The sequence below is a fragment of the Calypte anna genome, chromosome 7 (genome assembly GCF_003957555.1).
Source record: "Calypte anna isolate BGI_N300 chromosome 7, bCalAnn1_v1.p, whole genome shotgun sequence".
NCBI classification, from domain to species: domain Eukaryota; kingdom Metazoa; phylum Chordata; class Aves; order Apodiformes; family Trochilidae; genus Calypte; species Calypte anna.
Window position 1 is genome coordinate 8841111 of NC_044253.1, and position 22451 is coordinate 8863561.

Here is a 22451-nt window from a genome sequence, read left to right on the forward strand (position 1 = left end):
CGGTCTTTATGTCTTGTTTTTTGTGTGCCTTTTGTGATTTCGGTCACAAACTCCTTTCCAGAGGAGGAGCCGCCTCGCACTCATCTAACACGCTCCTACTGCTCCCTGAAGGCTCCATGGGCTCTGCAGCCAGGATGCTCCCGCCAGCACAGTTCGCACTCAACCCGCCCAACCCCGGCGGACTCTGCCCGCAGCTCCCCGGGCCGAGGCCCCGCTCTGCGCCCTGCCCCCTGCCCGCTGCGCTGCGGAGGCTGCGCGGGGCGGGGACTGCGCGGGGAGGGAGAAGATGGCGGAGGCCGAGTGAGTCCAGGGGCTGCGGAGAGGGCGGGCGGGTTGGGTCGGCATAGGGGCTGAGGCCGGGGGCTGTGTGAGGCGAGGGGACCGGCCGGGCTGAGGGCGTCCCCCGGTCCTGTCCTCCCCGCCGGCGGCTGAGCTCCCGGCAGTGCCGCCGGAGCCTGCCTCGGGGCGGGGGTGGCTCCGGGCCCCACCGCCGCCGGGCTCTGGGAATGCGGCGCAGGCGATGTGTGTCCCGGCTGCCCGCCGTGCCCGGGCGCTGCGGGGGAGCGAAGGACGGGATGGCGGGAGCCCTGTGTGTGTGTCCCCTGTTGCGCCCGGCTGCTCTTAAAGCGGTGCCTGGTCAGGCACCCCTCGGGCAGGCGGGGATGGGCCCTGCGCCGCCGGGCCCGCGGCCTCTCCGCGGGGTTGGTTTCGTCCCGGCCCGTGCTGGAGGTGCTAACGCCGGCCTGGAGCGACGGGCATGCAGCCCAGGCGGGTGGGACTGACTGCTCGGACCCAGTGAATCCGGAGCAGAACGACCGGGAGAGCCCCCCCCTCTGGTGCCCGGAGTGGTGGGGTGGTTTGCTTTTGGCGTTGCCTCTCGGAAGGAGGATGTTTTCTTGTCGTTTCACCATTTTTACGATCTCCTGCGCCGTGTTGCTGAAATAAATCTTCTCTTTCTTGGCCCCCACTACACCGCGTTGTTCCTGATGTGTCTGTATGGTGTCAGAAGTTGTAAATCACACACAGCAGAAAGCTCTTTGTGAGGATGAGGAGCACTGGGAAGTACTTGCAGGATGGATCTTCTCATTAAGAGACAGTTAAGTGACTAAGTGGTTTCAAAACGTCGAGGGTGATAATTTAGTTGTCAGCTTTTTGCACAGTGCCAGACATCGTGGTTGCTTTGCGAATTGTATCTAATAATAATAATTATAATCTTGCATGGTATATTAAAAAGCTTGGATTGAACCTGTGTGCCACCGAGGAGGGAAAGTGCATCAGAGGCTTTGTGACAGTGCCAAGCCTGCAGATTACAGAGTGGTGTTACAGTTTTAAATGTGGATTCCCAAGAGCCAAAGTAGTGTTGGTTCAATATGTCAACTATTCCCATCTGAGTGGAAACCCTCAGTAAAAGAGAAGGCTTAAAAGGAGAGAGGCATCATCTCCTCTGGACTGTTGGCACACTAGCCTCCCAATCCAGAAAAAAAGGGGATGAGTTTTTAAGACACCAAAATTTCCATTTTCATGGCAGGTGATATTAATAAATTCCTTTGTCATGCCTGGGTGTTGTGAACCTCAGCCACTGAAAACTCCGAGACACTGAACAGTTTTTACATCAGTGCTTGGTCACCTTGCTCCATGCCCCCATTGCACTGTTTGTAGGATGCCAAAAGGTTTCAAGAGCCAGTGAATGAAGAGAAGTTGTAAATTGGCATGAAACTAAGAGGAACAATGTGTGCTGGATGAGAAACCAGGATGGAAATTGTTGCATCATGCTAGTTTGGACCTTGACTTAATGTTTTAAACAGTTGCTCCTCTCCTATGAAGACAGGCTCAGGGAGCTGGGGTAGTTTAGCCTGAGAAAAGGCTCTGGGGCAACCCAATAGCAACCTTTCAGTTTCTTAAGGGGGCCTACGGGAAGGCTGGAGATGGGCTGTTTGCAAGGGTGACAGAATGAGGGGCAATAGTTTTAAATTGGAGTAGGTTTAGACTGGATGTTAGGAAAAAGTTCTTTACCTCAAAGGCAGTGGAAGAACTGGACAGGTTGCCCAGGGAGGTGGTTGAGGCCTCATCCCTGGAGATGTTCAAGGTGAGGCTTGGGAAGGCTCTGAGCAACCTGGTCTAGTTGAGGGTGTCCCTGCTTACTGCAGAGAGATTGGACTAGATGGCCTTTAGAGGTCCCTTACAACACAAATTATTCTGTGATTCTAAAGGTGCCCTTGCTGTGGTCAGGCAGTTTAACTTGTAGTAAAAATTTGTTGCTGGTCTCTTGAATGACTTGAAGCCACAGTGGTTGTATAACCACTGTAAGGCATTAAGTTATTTCCTTGCATATCAAAGTCCTGCTACATTTTGATAAGCATTCATAATAAAATGTATTTGTCAAATGACATGTTAAGTATATGGAAATTAGGTAAATAAATGTTTTGTATTCTGAAGCTGAATTATGCCAGAATAAAATTGGCCTTTTACTTGTACATTTCTAGGAAAAAAATATGTAAGATCTGATTGGTGTTTATATCAATATTGAGATGTGGAACAGTTGATAATTCTTAATTATTGAACATTATTGTATTTGAAGAATTACAAGCAGCAGTCTTCTTAGAGATATTGAGAAATACTGTAAAACTGGAAAATAGCAGCAGGAAAATTAATAGTTGTTTTATAATAGTTATAATAGTTTATAGCAGTTATATTAAAAAATAAAATTCACTGATTTCACTCGCTGTTTTGGTTGATGGCTTTGTTGCACAAGATAGGATGTAGTAAAGATGTTTGCTGATGAGCCAGAGCTGTGAACCATTTGCAGGTCCAAAGAAGACTCAGATATCCTGCAGGAAAAGTAGACTTGTGCTTAGTGTCAGAATTAATTATACCTATGGGCTGAAATTCAGCATGTCAGGTTTGGGGCTGATAGCAAAGAACAAGGAGTTCTGTAGCAGGAAAGAAGAGAGAAAGAGGGACCTGAATGTAGCAGTAGATCACAGAATGGGAGCAGCCATTTTATGACAGTGGAAAAAGAAATTGTGATCCTTGGTGTGCAGTAGGAAAGCTCATTTAAAGAGAGACACAGAAGTATGAGCATTCTTGTACAAGGATGTGAGAGCGGAACCTGGGATTATTTGCATCAGCTCTTGTCACACATTAAACAAAACAAAAAAATCATGTGCAGGCTTCAGGGAGGGCTGTTGGGATGGTGAAGTAAGTGGAGAGCCAAGAGCTTAGCTTGTTTTCCTAGGCAAGCTAGAGCTAGGAAGGGATGTAACAGTTTAAAAGCCCCCCTTAGATACAGTATTCCTGACCAATTTGTCATCAGGACCTCCAGTCTGTGGTTCGTGTGTTGAAAAGGCTCTGCTGTGGACTCTGGCAGTTCTGTGATCACCTCTTGGGCAAAGCCCCCAAGGACAGGGAAGGCTCTCAGCTGAAACAGTGATTGTATTTGTGACTCTGTGCTTGCTTTCTTGGGGCTGTGTTACCCAAGTTCCACTGTCATGACATCTGGAGAAGGGGAGAAGAAAGAAACCTGAAGCACCTCCTTTTTGCCTGGGGGAGGTGTGTTGCAGTGTCAGTACCAGCCTTGATCCACTGTGGTGTCCAGTGAGAGTCAAGCTGACTTAAGGAGCCAGGCACCATGGTTGCCCTCTTTCCCACCAAGATGTGTTCATGATTACAAATAATGAAGACAATTGGCCATGCAGAAGTGATCCTACATGCTTAGGAGGACTCTGCTGCTTCCCTGGAAGTTACCTGTGATCACAACTTCTCTTTTTAGAATGGTTTTGTTCCTTGGAACTTTTCCTGAGTGATGGAGGATGCTGCTGTGTGGCATCACATCTTCTATGGAGTTTACCTGTAGTGTCTTAACTACCCTGGGTATATTTAACTTCCCTTTTGACTTTCTGTCAGCAAAAGTGAATGCTGTGTCCTCTGCACTGCTGCTGCATCTTGAGAGCTTCCTTGGGGTGTGTTGCAGCCAGGGTGGAAAGGGGATGGATGTGCTGGTTTGGCTCCCCCGGTGCCCGCGTGGCCATAAGTAAGAGTTAACAAAAGCTGCCACCCGTTGTCAGTTTGGAATTTAAAAACAATGTCAGGGCTTTTTGTTTTAAGTTCCAGGTGGCTAAGCTGTCAATCAAAGTTGTTGTTGTACATGCATGTGGCACTGAATCCATGTATAACAAGACTCCTGATGGACAGTTTTTTTGAAAAAGAGAGATTGGGATGGGATCTCTGCCATTCCTGTACTGCCAGCAGAGTTACTCGTATTAGGAATTCCCCCAGTGCCTGGGCAAGGGGAACTCCCTTTTCCGTTCCCTCTTAGGTTCTTTTCTTCCTGGTCACAACTCTGGGTCGCATAAAGCATGGCAGTTTTCACCAAAAGTGTGTTACTTTGGTAAATATTTCTCTATGTTGGAAGGACTTTGTTGGTTTGCTGAGTTGTTTGCTCTTACCTGGGGTTACAAAAACAGGTACGCTGCAGGATTGCTGAAATTCTGACTACATCCTAAAAATATTTCTCAGATTTCACTTTCCAGTTGAGAAATACTTTCTGGCATCCCATCAGGAAGAGAAGGCTGTGAGCCTCTGTGGCTGACTGGAAACGAAAGACTGTGTGAACTGGCTTCTGAATTACATTATCTCCAGTTGTTACTTTAAAGGAGGGGAGAAAAACAATTGATTGCAAGTTCAGAGCGAGCCCTTCTTCCATCTGATAAAAGTTTCATTTCTTCACCTCTGTGGTTTCACATTCCTAGTGGCCCCATCCCATGCTTCCTCCTCCCATGTCTCCACATAGACAAAGCTATTTGTAAAACCTGTTTTCTTCATAAGGCATACTTGCAGTTGTGGTTGTTTCTGCACTCTTATGACTACTTACCTCCTCAGAAAATTCTGAAAAAAAGTAATATTCATATTTTTAAACCCAGTCTCCCGTTTATTTGAGGAAATACATTGAATGTTTCTTATATCTGCATTTTTCACCTTTTTTATTGTTTTTCAGGGTTGGGCTGTCTCCTAATTGAGGAGAGTCAAAATACTGTTAGCAAGTGACTCCTTCGCAATCAGCCTGTTGGATGTCTCTGAGAATATAAGAAGTCATGGCAGAAAATGATCCAACGCCAATCTTACCAAAAAAGTGTGGCCCATACATTTCATCTGTAACCAGCCGTGGCATGAATTTGGTAATTCGTGGCATAGTGCTGTTTTTTATTGGCGTATTTCTTGCATTAGTATTAAACCTGCTTCAGATCCAGAGAAACGTTACTCTCTTCCCCCCTGATGTGATCACCAGCATCTTCTCCTCAGCTTGGTGGGTGCCACCCTGCTGTGGCACAGCATCAGGTAAGTTCAGTCATGTCTGTATGCCTGGCTTGGAGATGAAAGGGTGGATAGGGAGTTCTGTAGTTACAAAAGGCATATGAAAAGTGTGGAGGATTAAAACTGTCTTTCAGCAGCACTGCTCTTTTTGAGATGATCTCCTGTGTATACATAAACATGCACACACCTGACCAGAAATTGTTATGCTAGCTTTCTATACTGTAACACTGTTAGTTGTACTCTGCGTTTTTTCTGCTGGGCTAGGTCACAAGTTTAAGAGACTTTAGAGGTGGTGCCACATGTAACCTTGAGGAAGGATTACAGGAGTTTGCTCTACAGGCAGCCCTTGAAAATACTCTGGATTGCCAGATGGTGCAGTGCACAGTACCTTGTTTTGAAGGTAGCAGAGCACCCTGAGTTTAGCTCCCTTTTGTGGTCCAGCTTTCCTTGTTCCTCATTCCAGTTCAAGGTATTGCTTTAGCTCTGTAAAGCTGGGAAACCTGGATGTATCTCTGGGATTTGAGGCCAGGAATGCAGGTGGCAGTTGTAGAGGTGTGTGGCAGAACTTTGGTTGGATTCATGTGTGGAGTGGGATGATGTGAACATGTTCCATTTCTTCTGTGACCATGTAGGGAGTTGAGGCTTTTGGTGTATGTGGCTAGTTTAGGTGAGATGTCTACTGTAGGTACTAAGAAGTGCTCCTTTTTCCTCTTCTTTCATCTTCAGCTATTGAGACCTATTCCATATTAAAAACCTAATGGAATTTGGCTTTCTACTTGGCTCTGAAGATCACAGACCCCATGGGCCTGTTTTATGCAGAATTCTGCTTTAGTGAGCCTTTACTGTAAAGGCAGTATATTCCCAGAGGTCCGTTTTAATAAGATTAAGCAGCTCACATTTCTTGGTATTAATATGAGTCAATAAATGAGCTTTTGAGTTGGAATCACTGTTTGCTAATGGTAATATTTAAGTCTGTTTTTTTCCTAGTTGTCTAATTACTTTCTGATACCATATTGAAATACTACACCCCAGATGTCATAGAGGATTTTGATTCAAAAGGAAGCCCTTCAGATACCTCTCTGAACCTGTCACATTTGTTCTACTATGGAAATGCATTTGGTGTCTTAAGGTGGCAGTTACCTGCTTCATCTGCTGGTTGTCTTGGTCCTCTTTCTGTTACCCTGCTGAGGCTGTGGATTAGTTATTGGAATTGGTATCCTGCATTTGCTGCATTTTTTCTTTTATACTTTGAACTGATTGTTTTAGCAAACATGTCTGGTAAAGGTTTAATCTTTTCTGTGTGGAGTAGTGGGAACTGAAAGGAAAGAATCCCAACTTGCAGCAGCAGTGCATAAGGTCTGAAGTGCAGTGCTGAACTGTTGCTGTTGTCACCTTATGCTCTCATGGGTCACCTGAAAACACTATTGGTAGCTCTGTAGCTGTGAAGGACAGGTCTGGCCATCATCTCGGAGGAAACTTGAGGGCTTTTCTGGTTCTGATGGATTGGTGGTTTTGATGGAAAGACTGGATACAGCTTGCAAAGTGTAGTCAGTCACCTTCTAGGTATTTGCACTAGTTGAATTTAAGCAGCCTGCTTCAGAGATATTAACTGCCTTAATTGACTTTTCCCAGCAGGAGTGATCCCTGTTGAGGTATTTGAGTTCTTTCTTTTTCATTATCAATCTTTTCTTCTACATTTTCTTACCTTACCCTCTCTGATAGCATACATACAGGGAACCTCTGTGGTAAATGCTGATAATTCACCCATTTTGTTGCCACTTATACATGCACAGCCTTCCTGGAATTGACACGAGTATTTCTCTGCAGTATGTTTTATTATTATGAACAGAATAAAGGTATTTTGCATATTTATAATCAGTGGTGATGGAGGCTGCTTTCAGAGAAGCCCTTTCATCTGTTACTGTTATTAGTCATCAGTTTGGCCCAGTCCCTTTGGCAAGAAAATTGCTCGGGGAGGTTTTTTTACTTTCCAGCTTTACTGGTGATTTATTTTCCTCAGTCCTGAGATCAGTTTCCTCTCTGGCAGAATAAAAGACACCAGACTGAAGGCACTGGAGTCTGTACTGATGGCTCAGGCTTTGTCCCCCTCCTGCAGCACTACTTTAACATTAAGCACCAGTGTTACTCCTCAGCTGTGTGGGTAGCAGTCTTTTCAGCTGCAACTGCAGTACAGAACAAGTTTATGAAGAAATGCTCAAAGAGCAGAGCCATTCCCTGGGGTTGGAAGTCCTGTTTGCTTTCTGTATTCAATAGGTATTATAGGTTCTTGGCTTTCCCTCTTCTATGTGAGCCTTCCTAGTAACATTGAAGAATTGTTTATCCAAACAAAAACTGTTTTTAACAACAATAAAAGAAGAATCAAAATATTGATGTTATAAACCAGACTCTGCCCTTACTCTAATGTGTTTGTTTTACAGTTATTTAAATGTGTATGTTTGATATGTGTGATTTTCAGAAGTGTCAGCCTGCAAGCTATTATTGCTTTTTTTGACTACACTGTTAGACTGGCTCAAATTGTCTCTGTTTTGCTACTTCTGCCAGGTCACTGCTGCAGGGGTTGATCGTGGTTTATGGGGCTTTTTAAGATAATGAAATTGTTTGAAATTCCTCTTATTTTACGATATTTGTTTTGTACAACTATCTGTAGATAATTTGTTTTGGTAGTTACAATAATTATCAAAGTCTAGATTGCCTTTATTTTAGTTAAATATTGCCAGTGCTTTAACTTCTGGACATTTTTTCTTTCTTCTTTTCACAGCTGTGATTGGGTTATTGTACCCATGCATGGACAAACATCTGGGAGAGCCACATAAATTTAAGAGAGAATGGTCCAGTGTAATGCGATGTGTAGCTGTCTTTGTGGGCATAAATCATGCCAGTGCTGTATCCTATCTTGTAATGAAATTGGTGATAGCAAATGGATTTCCACTGAGACAAAGCTCACGTAGTCAGCCACAGTGAATTGTTGTGAAAGATATTATGTACAGCATTTTTTCAAGCAAGATGCAGAATGTGTGTTAGAATTTGAGGTGATAAGTCTCACGTTTTTTTTCATTCTGGAAAATCTTTTCATTAGGAATGTCTCAATATTACACTTTGTCTTACTTAGAGTCTTTATTTTCCTTGAATAATTAAAGTAAGTGTGGGGAAACCTCTATGTGGTAGGTATTACAGAAAAAGGCTTTAAGATATTCCAAGGGTTGTTGTCCTTGGAGGTTGAAGCCCATCCCTGAGGTCGTCAGTGAAGCACATGCACTTGGCAAAGAGTGGGGAAAACTCAGGACCAGGTAATACCCAGGCCTGCACAAAACAAGTAGGCCTCCCCACCCCATTCTGCAAATGATAGGTTGATGGAAAAGAGTAGTTACCATTTCTGTGGTCATTCAGAGAGCAATTAGAAGTCAGTCAGCATGTTTTAGTACATTAAACTCCTCCTATCTGCATAGCTATTCAGATACCTTATTGCACAAGTGTGCTCAAAACTGGCATCTCCCTTCCCTCTGAAGCATCTGAGGATGTGCTGGCAGACAGGGTGTTTTTCACATGGACTGACACACCTTACTGGCAGTGTTGTGAGAGTCAGTGGTTTTGTGTAGTCATGCCTAGTTCCTCCTCTGTCGGGTAGAACCAAGATCTGACTGTGAAAATTGGGTTCTTGTCAACTATTTATAGACAGTTGATCATCTCTGGAACTCTCATCTCTTCCAGTGTCGGCTCCAACACAATTTGCAGAAACTTGCTAAGAAGTTCTGACTTCATGCTTCTGAATCTCCCTATTCCAGAAGAGGGCAAGTTAAGCAAAAGATATGAGAGCTGGCTGAATTCTTACTGAGGTGGCTTGGCTGGAGGATGGGTTTTGTTTTTGTTTGGTTTTGTTCCCATCAGCCACCCTATCCTGTAATGCCAGATGAGCTGCCAAGGTTCAGAGCCATTCCCACTGTTCCTCACAAACCTGCTTTCCTTACCAAAGATGGTCCTGTGGTTCTCAATCTCCAGGGCTGTACCTGTTGTGTAAGCACATGCAACTACTCATCTTAGAAGAAATACAAGAGAATTGACAGTTTGGGGCAGATTATTTACAGCAAACCTTCTTGCTGTTTTCTAACAGCTGTTACACATACTCCAGGACGTCATTAATGTGCTGTCTGTATCTCCTCTGTGACAGCTCTCCAGACTGCTTTCTTTTCAGCTTATTACCAGTCCTGCACATTACCATATTTGGACTGTGTTTTGGTCTTGTTTGACAATTTTTTCTGATGCTACTGATTTTTATCCTGTAATAATTTATTTTAGCTAGTTGAACTTCATTCTCGTTTCCTCTAGGTCTCTCTCCAGGTCTTTGTGAGAAAACAGGGCAGTGTTTTTATGTTATTATCCTGTACATTTGCTTTCAGGCTTATGAAACTTGACAGTCTCCTTTTTAGTAATCAGTTTTGGACAGGGATAGGGAGGCAGAGATGGTATTTCCGAAACATCTTGAGAAACATGAAGTGCTGCAAAAATATTGGAAGTGACTTCACACTTTTATCATAGAGTTTACAAAACTGATTTTCAGTATTGATTTACATGAATATTTTCACAGTGATATTATTTACGTTTTGCTTTATAGAAAGCGTTGACATTTTTAATATAAACAAAATTGCAATTAAGGTGACAAATACCTGTGGGTTTTTTTCAGTAAATCCCTGTAATTTAGAGGTGTATGATACTCAGTTCAACATTTCTTGCTTAGTTTAATAAAGGACCAAGTAAGAATGAGATGTCCTTACTCTGAACAGTAATGTGGTGTATGTCTCTGATGATATTTCATTATATCTATGATGAAATTTCCAAGCTGATTCTTAACAATCAACACAGAAAGTGGATTTTGCCAACAATATCCAGTTGTCTCTCACATTAGCAGCCCTGTCAATTGGACTGTGGTGGACATTTGATAGATCACGAAGTGGTTTTGGTCTTGGAGTAGGAATTGCTTTCCTGGCCACATTGGTGTCACAACTGCTGGTCTACAATGGAGTCTATCAGTAAGTATTCACTCTTTTAAGGTTAAATGGTAGTCTTCTGAAGCTAGAACATAAAATCAGAATAGCTGAAGGGGTAGAATTTGATGATTTCCAAAGCTGCCAGCACTTCATTTTGAGTGTAACATAAATGGCATTATTCATGAAAATCCTTTTGTGTTTGTGAATGAGACTTCTAGTTGGAAGTTGCTTACTTCAATAAAATTGATACCTTGCCAACAATGTAACAGGATTTTTTAATTGAACAAATGTGTTTATAATCAATAAGGAGCTTCCTTATGATTAAATTCCAATAATGCAAGCCTTTTTTAGTTGAAATGTCCTGCTATCTAAATTTGTGGATTGGAGTACTCTATATATTGCACAATATATAGTTTTATATATATAATGCACAATGTTCCTTTGAAGAGGGGAGATTTAGGTTTGATATTAGGAAGAATTTTTTTTTAATTTGAGAGTGGTGAGACACTGGAACAGGTTGTCCAAGGAAGCTATGGCTGCCCCATCCCTGGAAGTGTTCAAGGCCAGGTTGGGCCCTTGGATGGGGCCTTGAGCAACCTGGTCTAGTGAGAGGTATCCTTGCCCATGTAGGGGGGTTGGAACTGGATGATCTTTAAGGTCCCTTCCAACCTGAGCCATTCTATACAACAACGAGCTAAAAAATGTGTGTTCTTTTCCAGATACACATCTCCAGATTTCCTTTATGTTCGTTCATGGTTGCCATGTATATTTTTTGCTGGTGGAATAACTATGGGCAATATTGGCAGGCAGCTGGCAATGGTAAGTTTGGAGGAAGGGGTCAATTGCCTTCTAGTAAAAGTTTTAATTTACATGTCATTCCTTCCCCCATATATACCTACCAACTGTTTGATTGTGGATGTGGAATAAGGTAGAAATCAGTAACCCTTGCTTTATGAACTAATTAATTGTGTTATGCAGAGCACAGCCCATGGCTTTGGTCTATACACTCTCGGTTACAGACTTACTAAATAAGAGCTTCTGTGCTTGGGAGAAGTCAGGCCTTCCCCTCAGTCTGAAGGGCTCTTTCTGCTGCTCAGGGAGACAGAAAATGCAGCCAGCAATGTGTGCACAGAATTTAAGGAGACCAAACTTACTTGTGTGAAGTATAAGCTAAGCTGTTTTGCCACCCATTTTTTAGAAAAATCCCCCTTTTAGAAGTCCTTTTCATTAGTTATGTAAATTAATTTTATGAATTTTATCAACTTTGTTTTTCAGTATGAATGCAAAGTCATTGCAGAGAAGACTCATGAGGACTGAGGAGGAACAGTATGCACCTTTTGAACAGGAAAACACCTGACAAATGACTGTCAGAGGAGCATAAGGAACACTTGACTATGAAATTGCCAAAATGCAATTTTTTTTCCCTTGAGTGGTATACTTTACTGCAATCTGTGATTGCTGCTTCTATAGAAACCTTGGTGTCTCATTTTGATTACTGTGAAGTCACAATAGTATGCAATACTTTTGACAATATTGGTTCAATTATAGGATTCTCTTTTCCCAAACTAAACTGAGTCTACAATAAGTTCTTGGTCTGTCCATAATGTTACAGTGCCAAACTCAACCTTTGCACTATGTTTCTGTAGCTGAAACTCCTGCTTCACTTTATCTTGAAAGCTTTGAGGGATTCGTTCTTAATAGCTCAGTGAATGACAGAGGATGCAAATTTAAGAATCAAGATCTCTTTCCATAATACCTTTATGAAATTACTGGATTACAGGTGAGCTTTGATGCAGCAAAGTAACTGATTTCTGCTTTTTAACACACTGTCATTCTTCTTGCTCACATCACAGATGAGGAAACTTAATACAGATTGTATGGGTTGTTGCTGTATGATTTCATTTGTGGTATGTGCCCAGTATCACAGAATGCAGAAATAGAAGCTGAGGCTGGAAATTCACTGGTTTTCCCCTGGTACGACCAGTCTGCATGTTTGTATATGAATTTATGAGGACCATCGTCAAATGTGGACAGATTCTGAAACTACAATTGGAGTAATTCTTGTACAATCCCTTAAACTGACTTGTGTTGATCCCTTATTAAAAAAAGAATCTTAGGGAGTTTTTATTGAAAAACTTAATTTTGATTAAATAAATCAGCAACTACCATATAGTGTTGTAAAACTGTCCATTACCACTATTACTCATGATAGTTCTAGTCTGCTACCTGTTCAAAGGGATCAGCAGGAGGAGCAAGGCTGTGTTCTAGGTACAGATGTAGTCCTTATGGCTGTGACTGTGGTCCAGGCAACCATGCAAATGCATTTTTCTCATACATATTTTCTGAGGTAGAGAAATACTGTTACCTCTCTTCTGCAGGTGGCTGTGCTCTGAAATTTTGATGGGACTGAGGAGCTGAAGTAGCCAATGTGCTAATCAGTTCCCTCCTTAAGAAGGATTTTAGTGTGTAACCCATACTTGTGGGCATACATGGAATTTCCTCATGGCCTTTTAAGACCATGAGATAAAAGAGCTTGTGCAGGAAGGCAGAAAGTAAACTTCAAGAGGACACTGCTAACCTGTGCCAGCAGTGAATTTGGCATGGGATGCCTCCACTTTGTTTCCTTCCTTCTGTCTCTGTGTTGATGATGTTTTCGTGTATTTGTTTTCTTTTCTTTTTGTCTTGAAGAACTATTTTTTCAGTCCTCCATGAGAGGATTTAAAGACATGTTACAGTCATCTAGGGAGGCTGGAGTTGGTCCAAAGAACAAATAGATGTTTAGACAAGTTTTTATTCATAACTGTGTGTATGCATTGTACACAAAGCTTGAAATAGGCAACTCCTTTTCAGTCTTAGATGCTTATCTTTCAAGTCTGAAAAACATGCAATGGAGTGCTTCCAATAGCATTGTAACAAAAGAAGTGGTCACAGAGCGAGAATTACCTGAATGGAGAGGTGTAAAAATAATAAATAATCAAATGATGTATAAAGAGCTTGGTTCTCTAGCTCCACAAAGTTTCATCACTTTATTATGGCTTCATGACAATTCCACACCTGCAGCACACTTTGGTTGGGTGATGTTTCAGGAAACCACTTACAGCTGCTCTTTACTTTAAGGAGAGGCAGAACATATTTTAAATGGGTCACTTACTAGAGATTTTCTTTTAATCAAATCATACAGCAATAAGAAGCATTTTAGTAATAAACCCAAAAAACTGTTGGGACATGAACTAGGGGCGAGTTTCTTCAGGCAGTCTCTGGCATTTCACTGAAGAAGCTGTTGGGTCCCTTTCTGTACAGTATTTGGCCTTGTCCATCTTGTTGACTTGAACAAATGGATTCAGCTTGGTGAGCAGCAGGATGAGTCCCTCTTGAATTGTCAGGGCAGTAATGGCAAAAAAATTCAGATGTTTCATATCCAAACTGTGGGAAATAACATGGTACCTCAGTAGCCAGTGTGCTGACTTGATAAACAGTTTATTTTGGTCATGACCAATAAGTGTATGCAACCAGAGATGAGCAGTTTTTATTATTCACTTGCTGGTAGAACTGCTTTTACCTGCCAGTCTGAATATTTACACAGAAGAAGCCTTGTGTATGTTAAAATGTGCAGTATGTGAGAAGTGGTTGTTGTGCATCTGTGGCACCCACTTTGCAATACTTTGCACTTAGATTGATAAAGACCCAGTTAGACTGTGCTGTCCACTAATGTCTTTTAAATTTCATTTTGGAAATTTTGAGTATGTTGTGCAAAGGCAGCAGTCATCCAAAATAAATTTGGGTGGAGTCCTTTATTATATGCCATTTCTTATTTTTATTCTTCTTTGACTAAAGTCAACACAAGATTCTTCACATCTTGGATGTCATATTTTTTCAAACTGCGTTGTAGTTTTATGGCTGATGTGTTCAAAACCTGAAAGAGGTTCATGATGAGAATGCTGACACAGCCTTAACTGTAGTGGTGTGAATATGCTGCTACTGTATAGCATGTAATTACAACATTAGACTGTTTGAAATGTTATTCAATAGAGAATGAATAAGGTATATTTTAGATACAACTTTATAAGCACTGTAACCTCTTCACTAATTAAGCATTGTAAGGTTTATGCTGTTTTAAACTGGCAAATTGCTGTTAAAAGCAAAATGTGCATTAAATACAATTACAACCCTGTTTGATAGGCTTCTTCTTTCTCTAAGAAATGATACTGATTTTGAAAATACACTGAGTTGCCTCCTATCAGCAATCTTGTAATAATTTTGACTACTGAGCTGGCATATTGGTTGTGCAAAACACCTGTCTAGAAATACTAAAAAAGAAGCAGGCGAGATGGAATCGGCAGCAATTCCTTTGTAATTAGCATGCTGAGCAGCCTTGGGAAATTTGCCCTTTTGAATCTGCAATGGGAATATTTGAGCTGGGGGAAAATAAGTCAGATAATTTCAGTTGCAATACAGAAAATAGAGATTTAGATAGAAATAGCCCCTATGAATATGAAAAAGCCCCCATGAATGGCAGGGAATCCCTTAATATATTTGTATTTATTAAAGTTCCGGTCTGGATATGAACTGAATGTTATTCTGGTATTCACAGACTGTCCATTTGCAGTGCCCATCTCTGTCTCAAAAAAAGATGTAACAAATAGAGATTTAGAAGGTGTAATGAAGCTTTCAGGCAGATGTGAAGAAAGGGTGGAGAGAGAGGTTTATTGGTGTTTGGGAGGCAGTCCCCACAGCAGAACAGCCCCAGAAAAAAGGGAGCTGAAAAGAGCACAGTGGGGAATGGAAAAGACCTTTGTTTGTGTTGGATGTGGCAACCTCTGACCAACTTTTTTTGACTGCTTTCAAAAGAAAGCAGAATCCTGGGCACACCAGCTGTCTGACCAGAAGAATTGCAGCCAAGGATAGCAATAACTATAGTTCTTCCTACTCATAGCACTAAGATCAGTCCAAACCACACTGCCAAAGCTGCTTTGCTGGAGGTGTAAGGTCGCCCATCTGCAGCCTCTCCATGAGAGACTTCATCATATTAGGGAATCACCCTGGAAAATGGAAACTCTGAGATCTTCCTGCCCACCTGAAGCCCAAGCATGTAGAATGGAAAGTTGCCCATTTTGGAGAGAATGTTCCAACCACCGAGCTGCCAGATTCTCAAAATGCATTTTTTTTTTTTGCCTCCCTTTGTAACATGGCTGCTGGAAGTAGCTCAGAGGAGAGTAAACAAAGAATCTTCTCCTCCGTAGCTTCTGTACTGCTTCTGCCATCTGGCTGGGAACTGCTGCAGGGACCTGTGGGCATACACCAGCTTCTCTTTTTATCTCTCCCAGCATGTCAGGAAGGGACATAATTTTACCAGCTGTGTCACCCTGGAGATTATGCATATGCTTTTTACATTTTGGAGCAGTGTTACCCATAAATTCCTGATGGTAAGGGATGAACCTGACCTGTGGAAATGCTGTTGATGCAGTGCTTATAAAAGCACATGCACAGCTGGGCAGAGGGAACGTGTGTTTCGCTGTGGGAATAGCTATCTAATGCTGTTAGTTTTGATGCCAGTACTAAATGCAAAGCATGAGTAATTTTGCAGCTTAATGTTCAGTACTAAACAGTAAATGAAAGGTCAGTCCCACATGTTAACTGTCATGGAATAGTAAACACTACTTTAATTGCTTCATGCAGCCAGCTTGGATTTTTGGTGTGTCTGTTGTCATGTTTTGAGCAGCATGGTCCAGAGCCTTGTCCTGATTACCTCCCCCCAGTCAAGTGACAAAACCTCAAATTAAAGGATAAACTTTGTGCCTGGGCTTTTCAGGCAGCGCACTGGGAGTCTGTGATTTGAATGCTGAAAAGCCACGCTGGGGAAGACATCGGGGTCATTTCTTGGTCTGATTGGTGCCAGAGTCCAGGTTGGGTGCAAGTTTGCATTTTTTTGAGGTTTTCCTTTCTTGTTGTTTGTTTTTGAATTGCGGAAGTTGAGCAGCTCTTGCTGCAGGTTCATAGAGCTGTTTTTGTTTTCTGAGTAGTTCAACGTAGGCCTTGTGTTATGTGTGATAAACCCATGTTTCAGATATTTAGTAATTTTTTGGTCATCAAACCTCAAAGCAAGATTTGTTTCATGCAGTTATTCAGGGCAAATGTGTGAACAAAAGAGAAAGCTGGGAGGAATAGGGCTGCAACTTAATTTACTGCATTCCAGAAATTATGCAAGGAGAAGCTCCAACATTTTGTATTGTGTTGCTCATAATGTTGCCCATAAGGGCTCGTTTTTATCCTGATTTTCTAAACAAGAGGGTGATGGAAGCCTTACAAATACAGTCCAGTTGTATCAACTTGTTCTCATCTTCAGCTGTTCTCCAAAAGTATCCCTTTGTTGGCCATGGTCACCAGCAGGTGTTTTGAGGCATCTGTTTTCCTCTAACCCATCTGTGCCAGTTGTTTCCTGAGGAACCAGGGATGGCTGGGGTAAGCCTGACTGTGCCAGAAGAAAATTTATAGGAATGTTTCCTTAGCAACTTCCTAAGATTGACACAGTCCTTTAGAACTCGGTGAGAAGCCTGTGATCTGACCCTGGGCCAGTAATCACTTTGGTCAGGAATGGTGAGGTGACAGGGATGTGACTATGTGGTGTTTAGGTGGAAGTGAAAGTGCCTCTAAGGACATTAATTGCCTATGTCAGTTACAGGTTTTAACAAAAAAGTTTCCTTGCTTTACAGACCCATCTTTGCCTGTCCTGAGCTGTGAAAACTGCCACCAGTGAACCTAAGAGGGAAGAAAATGCTTTTTCCCCTCATCCTTACTCTTCCTTTGCACAAATGCATAGGAGTCCAAACTAAGGACAGTTAATCCTGCTCTTGGAACCAGGACTATTTATAGGCTGGTTTAGTACTGAAAGACTCCACTGTTTTCTTTTTAAAAACAAATGCTTGTTCTGTGCTGCATGTCAAGTACAATCATTGCTGAATGAACTGACATGCAAAGCCAAGTTCTCAGCTGCACTGGCACAGCTCCATCAATTTCCAGGGTATGTGGCAGTTCATGCTGGTGGGGAATTAGGCCTTCTGGGTTTGAAAGGGATGAAATTGTTCAGACCTCACTTCTTTTCTAACGTCATACAGGTCAAAAAATTCCTACACTGTGCAACAAGTAAGAGCAGCACACTGTGGAATCTGCTTTTCCCTCTTCTCTTTCACCGCTGATGAAAACTGTCATCATTTTCTGTGATTTACAGTGTGTGCTTTTTATATCAACTCTTCATGAGGAATGACTTACGAGAATCAGATCTGGCAGATCAGATTAATAATGATGCAAATGCAAAATGTTGGCCACTGATGAGCTTGTTGTCATAAATGCTTGCCACGATCTTGCATATATTTTTTTTTTGCCCAGTATTCCTGCTCTTGTAGGAAATTCAGCTGAGGATTTGTGTTGGAGCTCTGCCTGTTCTGATTAAACTGGAGAGAGAGAAATAATACTGCTTTGTGTGGTTTCAGCCTCCTCTTACCAACCAGCTTTCTCAAGTGAGTAAAAAGCAAAAATTCAGCTGGAGCAGTGGCTTGAAGAAGATGAATTGAAAGATCCTAGAGACTGATGTTTCGAGGATGTGAATGGATGTAGTGATGTATCCACTGTGATGATAAGTGGTGTAGGAAACGATAGACATGTAGGATTGTATAAGAAATAAATGTAGAAATGCAGAGTTAGGAAATAATGGGGCTGGTAGAAAGTGAGACACGTACCCATTCCTGGAAACTTTTTTTTTTTTTTCATGTTTGTTCTGCAAACTTTGGTCATTGCACTGGTCTGGGGGATGAACTCTGGGTCAGTGAAGAGCAGCAGGAGGGGTCACTTGATAAGCTGGCTAGAAACAAAAGGGAGCTTGGTTTAGATGTCAGGTCAAAATGCCCACTGTGAAGACAAATTGCAATGGTGTTTGTGTAGTAGACACTGGCTTTTTGATATTTTTAAATATAAAGCAGGATCAACTTCAAGTACCAAGGGGCAGACAAAAGATACCATGACTTGCATTTGCATTCAAGCCATAGCTCTGTGGGAGTACACTTAAGGGCAAGAGGAAAAGTTGGCTTTTCAAGCACAAGTGTGCCACTCTAAGGTGGTTTTTTGAAACCCAAATCCCTGGAGTTGGAGAGGTTGGAGTCTGAGAAACATTGGATTTCACCACTCTGGGTCAGCTAACTTGTAAATGAGGATGTTGGTGTCCTCCCCTAGCCTGGGTCTTGACAAATGTGATCCCTCAGTCTGCTTACAGGAAATAAAATATGCCTAGGCAAAGCAGGACCAGTGCCCCAGCCCCCTCCTTTCTATCATAATACCAGTGCACAGTGCAAAGGCAGGGCCTCCCCAGCTTTTTCTGCCTTCCACTGGCCATAAAAGAGAAGCACCAGGGATGCTGTACAAGAAGAAAAGCATCCAGAAACCCCCTAAGTGCATCATCAGGGAAGTTTCCAAACCATGGAAAGACAGCATGTGCTTTCTGGCATCATCTGAATCAGCTTTTCACAGAACACCTACACTTTGACAAACTGCCAAACTTGGATAGTTTGTGATTTCCCAGGTCACAATAACTCATGGATCCCAGAGGGATGTGGTGAGGTTGGTCATGTTGCTGCCACACAGCAGGTGACCATGGGATGCCTCCTAGAAAGGGGACCAAACAGCACATCTCCTGATGTCTCTCTTGCACAGCAGCTGTGAGATGTGTGGGAGATTTTGCTGAGGAAGGACATAAAGAGACACCTGACACTTGTATAGACAAATCTTGATGGGATTTGATTCTCTGTAACACTGACGGATGTTACAGGGACTTAACAGGTAAGAAAAGCTGCTGGAAAATTGTCCTACTCGAGCCCAGATAAATGGTGCTGAGAATCTGGTGTGTGCAATGAAGATGAACATATGTTCATCATTTTGGCATCTCTAAAATTCTTAAGGTCCATTCACTCTGCTATCTAAAAATCTTGAAAACAGTATCTCACTGCCTGTTGCCCGGGGATGGTTCACAATATGGTTTATTGTAAGCACAGTGGCATCTTGTTGATTGAAACAATAACTTCCAACTTAATCTTCCAGTGGGGAAAAAAGGCATCTCAGATATTAATTTTTCCTGCACTCCTTCAATATCAGGCTTCTCTTAATGACAATAGTAGTTTTAATTAAATCTGCCCACGCTTTGTTATGTGTTCTAATATAATAAAAGGCTGATTAATGCCCAGGCACAATACCTACTTTTAAAAAAGCAACTGCATTTTATTCCGACAGCCCATTAAGATCTAAAATATGTACTTTTTAATGTTTAGATGTGTCCTTAGCTTTTGGGGTGTCTTCATTGAGTTGGTGTGCCTGAGGCCTGACATGAGTTGTCTGATGATGTTCTTGGGAGCAGAGTGTGGCTTTGTTTGAAGCATGGAGAGCAACACCCAGGGTCTGCCCTATGGTTGGACCTCAAAGGTGGCTGTGAGCAGAAGATGGAGACCCACCTGTTCTCCTTCAGCCTCACCATTTTGAAGTAACCTGCAAAAGCCGTCCTCGGGTTCAAGTGATAATTGTGCAGCTTTGCTTTACAGTTAAGAGAGTGTTGGGAAAAAAAAGAAAAAGAAAAAAAAAGAAAAAAAAAAAAGAAGTGGTTTCTTTTCAACACCGTCCTGTCAAAATGCCAGATGCCGCTTGTTTTTGACATTTTCAGCTACTGTTAAATAATAGTCTTGCTTCTGTCACAGCTAATGTTGACTTGAAGGCACTTGTGCATTTCTCAACTCAAATGCTAAGCAGACAGGCTTGGGTCTTGACAAATATTTTCTGGGCTTGCCCAAGGCAAGTAAAAATGAGCTTCTAGTTAATCGTTTGTTTTAAAATTCAAATTGGTGAAATAGGCAATTAAAAAAAAATGACAATTTTCATCAAAATTTGCAAATTAAATGTCTCTTTGCAGTCAGAGCGGGTTCAAGAAACTGCAATAGATAATTGCTATTTGAAATCAGTGAAGTATCCAGCATTTTAGGGCTGTGAGGATTGTGGCTGTTCTGCCTTAGTAAACCTTGATTGATTTGGTAAATAAGCATTTCAACTTCTGCCTTTAAAATAAATAAGCAATTTTATTGCTTTATTGCTTACCCCTGTATGGGAGGTAAACAAGCTCTCGAGCAGTAACCCTGTAATATCACGAGCCCAAATGCCATCTGTCACCGGGAATTTTGTCCCTTTATGCACAGGAGCTTCTTATGGCATTGGGTCCATTGTAGGTTAATTGATTAGCAGAGATCCTCCTTTCAGTTGTTCCTGCTTTTCTTCGATAAAGGACCATATCTCTCATCTCCATTTCCTTTTCTCTCTCCTGTATTAGCATACTAATCACCCTGAACTCCCACTGCTAAAAAACTCTATCCATTTTATGCTGGGGGAAGGGAGGAGGAATAAACTGGCATTTCCTGAGAGATTTACAGATGCTCTTTTCTGACGGTTGGAAGGGAGGGAAAGAAAAGAAGAAGTGGTGGCAGAGGTGAATAATGCACTGTGCTAGCTCTGGTCTGCCAGTGAAAGCTGAGACTATAGCCACATAAATATTAAACACATCTGAGAAGCACTATTAAAATAAATATCAAAGCCAAAGTTGCTCACACATCTGTTTCTCCTCAATTTTTGCCACAGTTCTCTACATTTGTTTTCTCTCCAGCTGTTAACACCTGTCTTTCTGTCAGTGGTAATAATGCAATGTTAGGTGGGCTGCAGAGCTGACAGTAACATAAAAGAATTCTCTATTTTTGATATGAGAAACTCCTTTCGAAACTAAAAAGGGCTCTGTGAACAAAGATATATCTTTGTGCTAATCCTTGAGAGCAGTATATGGGGCTTTTGCTGTTGTTTTAGGTTTTTTTTTTTTGTTTTTTTTTTATCAAACTGCAGAGAATTAGACTTGAGTTACATGGCTGAACTTGAGCTAGATGAGGGATCCTACAGCGGGCAGCCACTGCTTGCCTTTGTAGTTCTCATTTTCTTGCTGACACATATTCAGAAGGTTGTGTGTGCATGGGACTCCTCTCTCCATGTGATGCTTGTTATCTAACCTCATCAAAAGTGTGTGCTCTGCAGTGATTGCTACCAGAAGACACACAGCCAGCAGTGATGTCTTCTTTACTTACCTTTTAAATGAGCCCAATATTCACGGGGCTGCCTGAAGAAAGTGTTCTTTGTCTTTGCTGTGGACACACAAGGATGATAAGAAATGCTCAGCTATCTTGGTGTTAAAGATGATGGGACAGATCCTCAAGTAAAGTAGACTGGGGAAGTCCACTGGCCATGCCTTTTTACCTAACACAGAAGAAAAAGCTCTCTATTTATTTTGGCCCACAGAAACACATCCTGAGATTCAGGGCAAAACATGATGAACCACACCAGGAACACCCCAGATAAAGAAGAAATACTGACATAAAAGCTTGCATTACTAGAAAATTGATACTCTTCACCCAATATGAGCTTAGTATTCTGGGTGGGGTGGTACGGGCATAGGCTCAAGGCTGTTGAGCTCATATTTAGACCCCTTGACTTGTGGGAGGCAGCCCAGGGATGAAGAAGATCCCATCTACTGCAAGAATGTGCATTTCTATCCCTAATCCCTGACTGAGAGCCCCAAGGAGAAAAATATGCATGAATTCTTCAAGCTTTTCAGTGCAGATTATCTTGATGCCTGAGTGAAGCTGAGCTTGGTCTCAGATGGGCTTTGTCAAGAAATTGCTGGGGGGGGGGCTGATGTGGCACAGAGATGTCCCCTTCACCCCAGTCTTGATACCCAAGTGTAGTTGTCTCTGAGTGATAACTATGGATTTGTCAACTGTTTCAAACCAACAGCTTCTCCTTCTGAAGGTCCTGTGTAATGACTTGCAGCCACATTATTCTTTCATTACTGAATGAAATGGGTTGATTTTCAAAAGTATCAGCTTGCCTGGAAATTTGCAGCTAGGGGACCAAAACTGACTTTACAATAGATAGCCCTGAAATTCCAAAACTCCCACCTTTTTCCGCTGTTGGAGGATGCCATCCAGAGGGACCTTGACAGGCTGGAGAGCTGGGCCCTGCCAACCTCATAAAGTTCAACAGGACCAAGTGCAAGGTCCTGCATCTGTTTTGAGG

At 42.1% G+C, this 22451-nt stretch overlaps 1 protein-coding gene across 2 annotated transcripts; it reads left to right on the plus strand.

The window, feature by feature from the left end:
* The first annotated feature begins 201 nt into the window (after window positions 1-201).
* INSIG2 (insulin induced gene 2) lies at window positions 202-14484 on the plus strand. Of its 2 annotated transcripts, XM_030453956.1 has the most exons (7): window positions 229-300; window positions 1007-1096; window positions 4994-5334; window positions 8090-8214; window positions 10189-10355; window positions 11033-11132; window positions 11589-12748. In XM_030453956.1, exons 3-7 carry the CDS (start codon window positions 5091-5093, stop codon window positions 11628-11630), a joined length of 678 nt encoding a protein of 225 aa, XP_030309816.1. In that variant the 5' UTR covers window positions 229-300; window positions 1007-1096; window positions 4994-5090; the 3' UTR covers window positions 11631-12748. The 2 variants fall into 2 exon arrangements, with proteins under 2 accessions (XP_030309815.1, XP_030309816.1); XM_030453955.1 differs by lacking the exon at window positions 1007-1096 and having other exon boundaries at window positions 202-300; window positions 11589-14484.
* Window positions 14485-22451: the final 7967 nt, after the last annotated feature.

Coding starts and splice junctions, on each gene's coding strand:
- INSIG2 (XM_030453955.1), top strand. CDS start 5,091: ATGGCAGAAAATGATCCAACGCCAATCTTACCAAAAAAGTGTGGCCCA. Junction 8,215..10,188: donor GCATAAATCATGCCAGTGCT/GTATCCTATCTT, acceptor CAATCAACACAG/AAAGTGGATTTTGCCAACAA. Junction 11,133..11,588: donor TTGGCAGGCAGCTGGCAATG/GTAAGTTTGGAG, acceptor TTTGTTTTTCAG/TATGAATGCAAAGTCATTGC.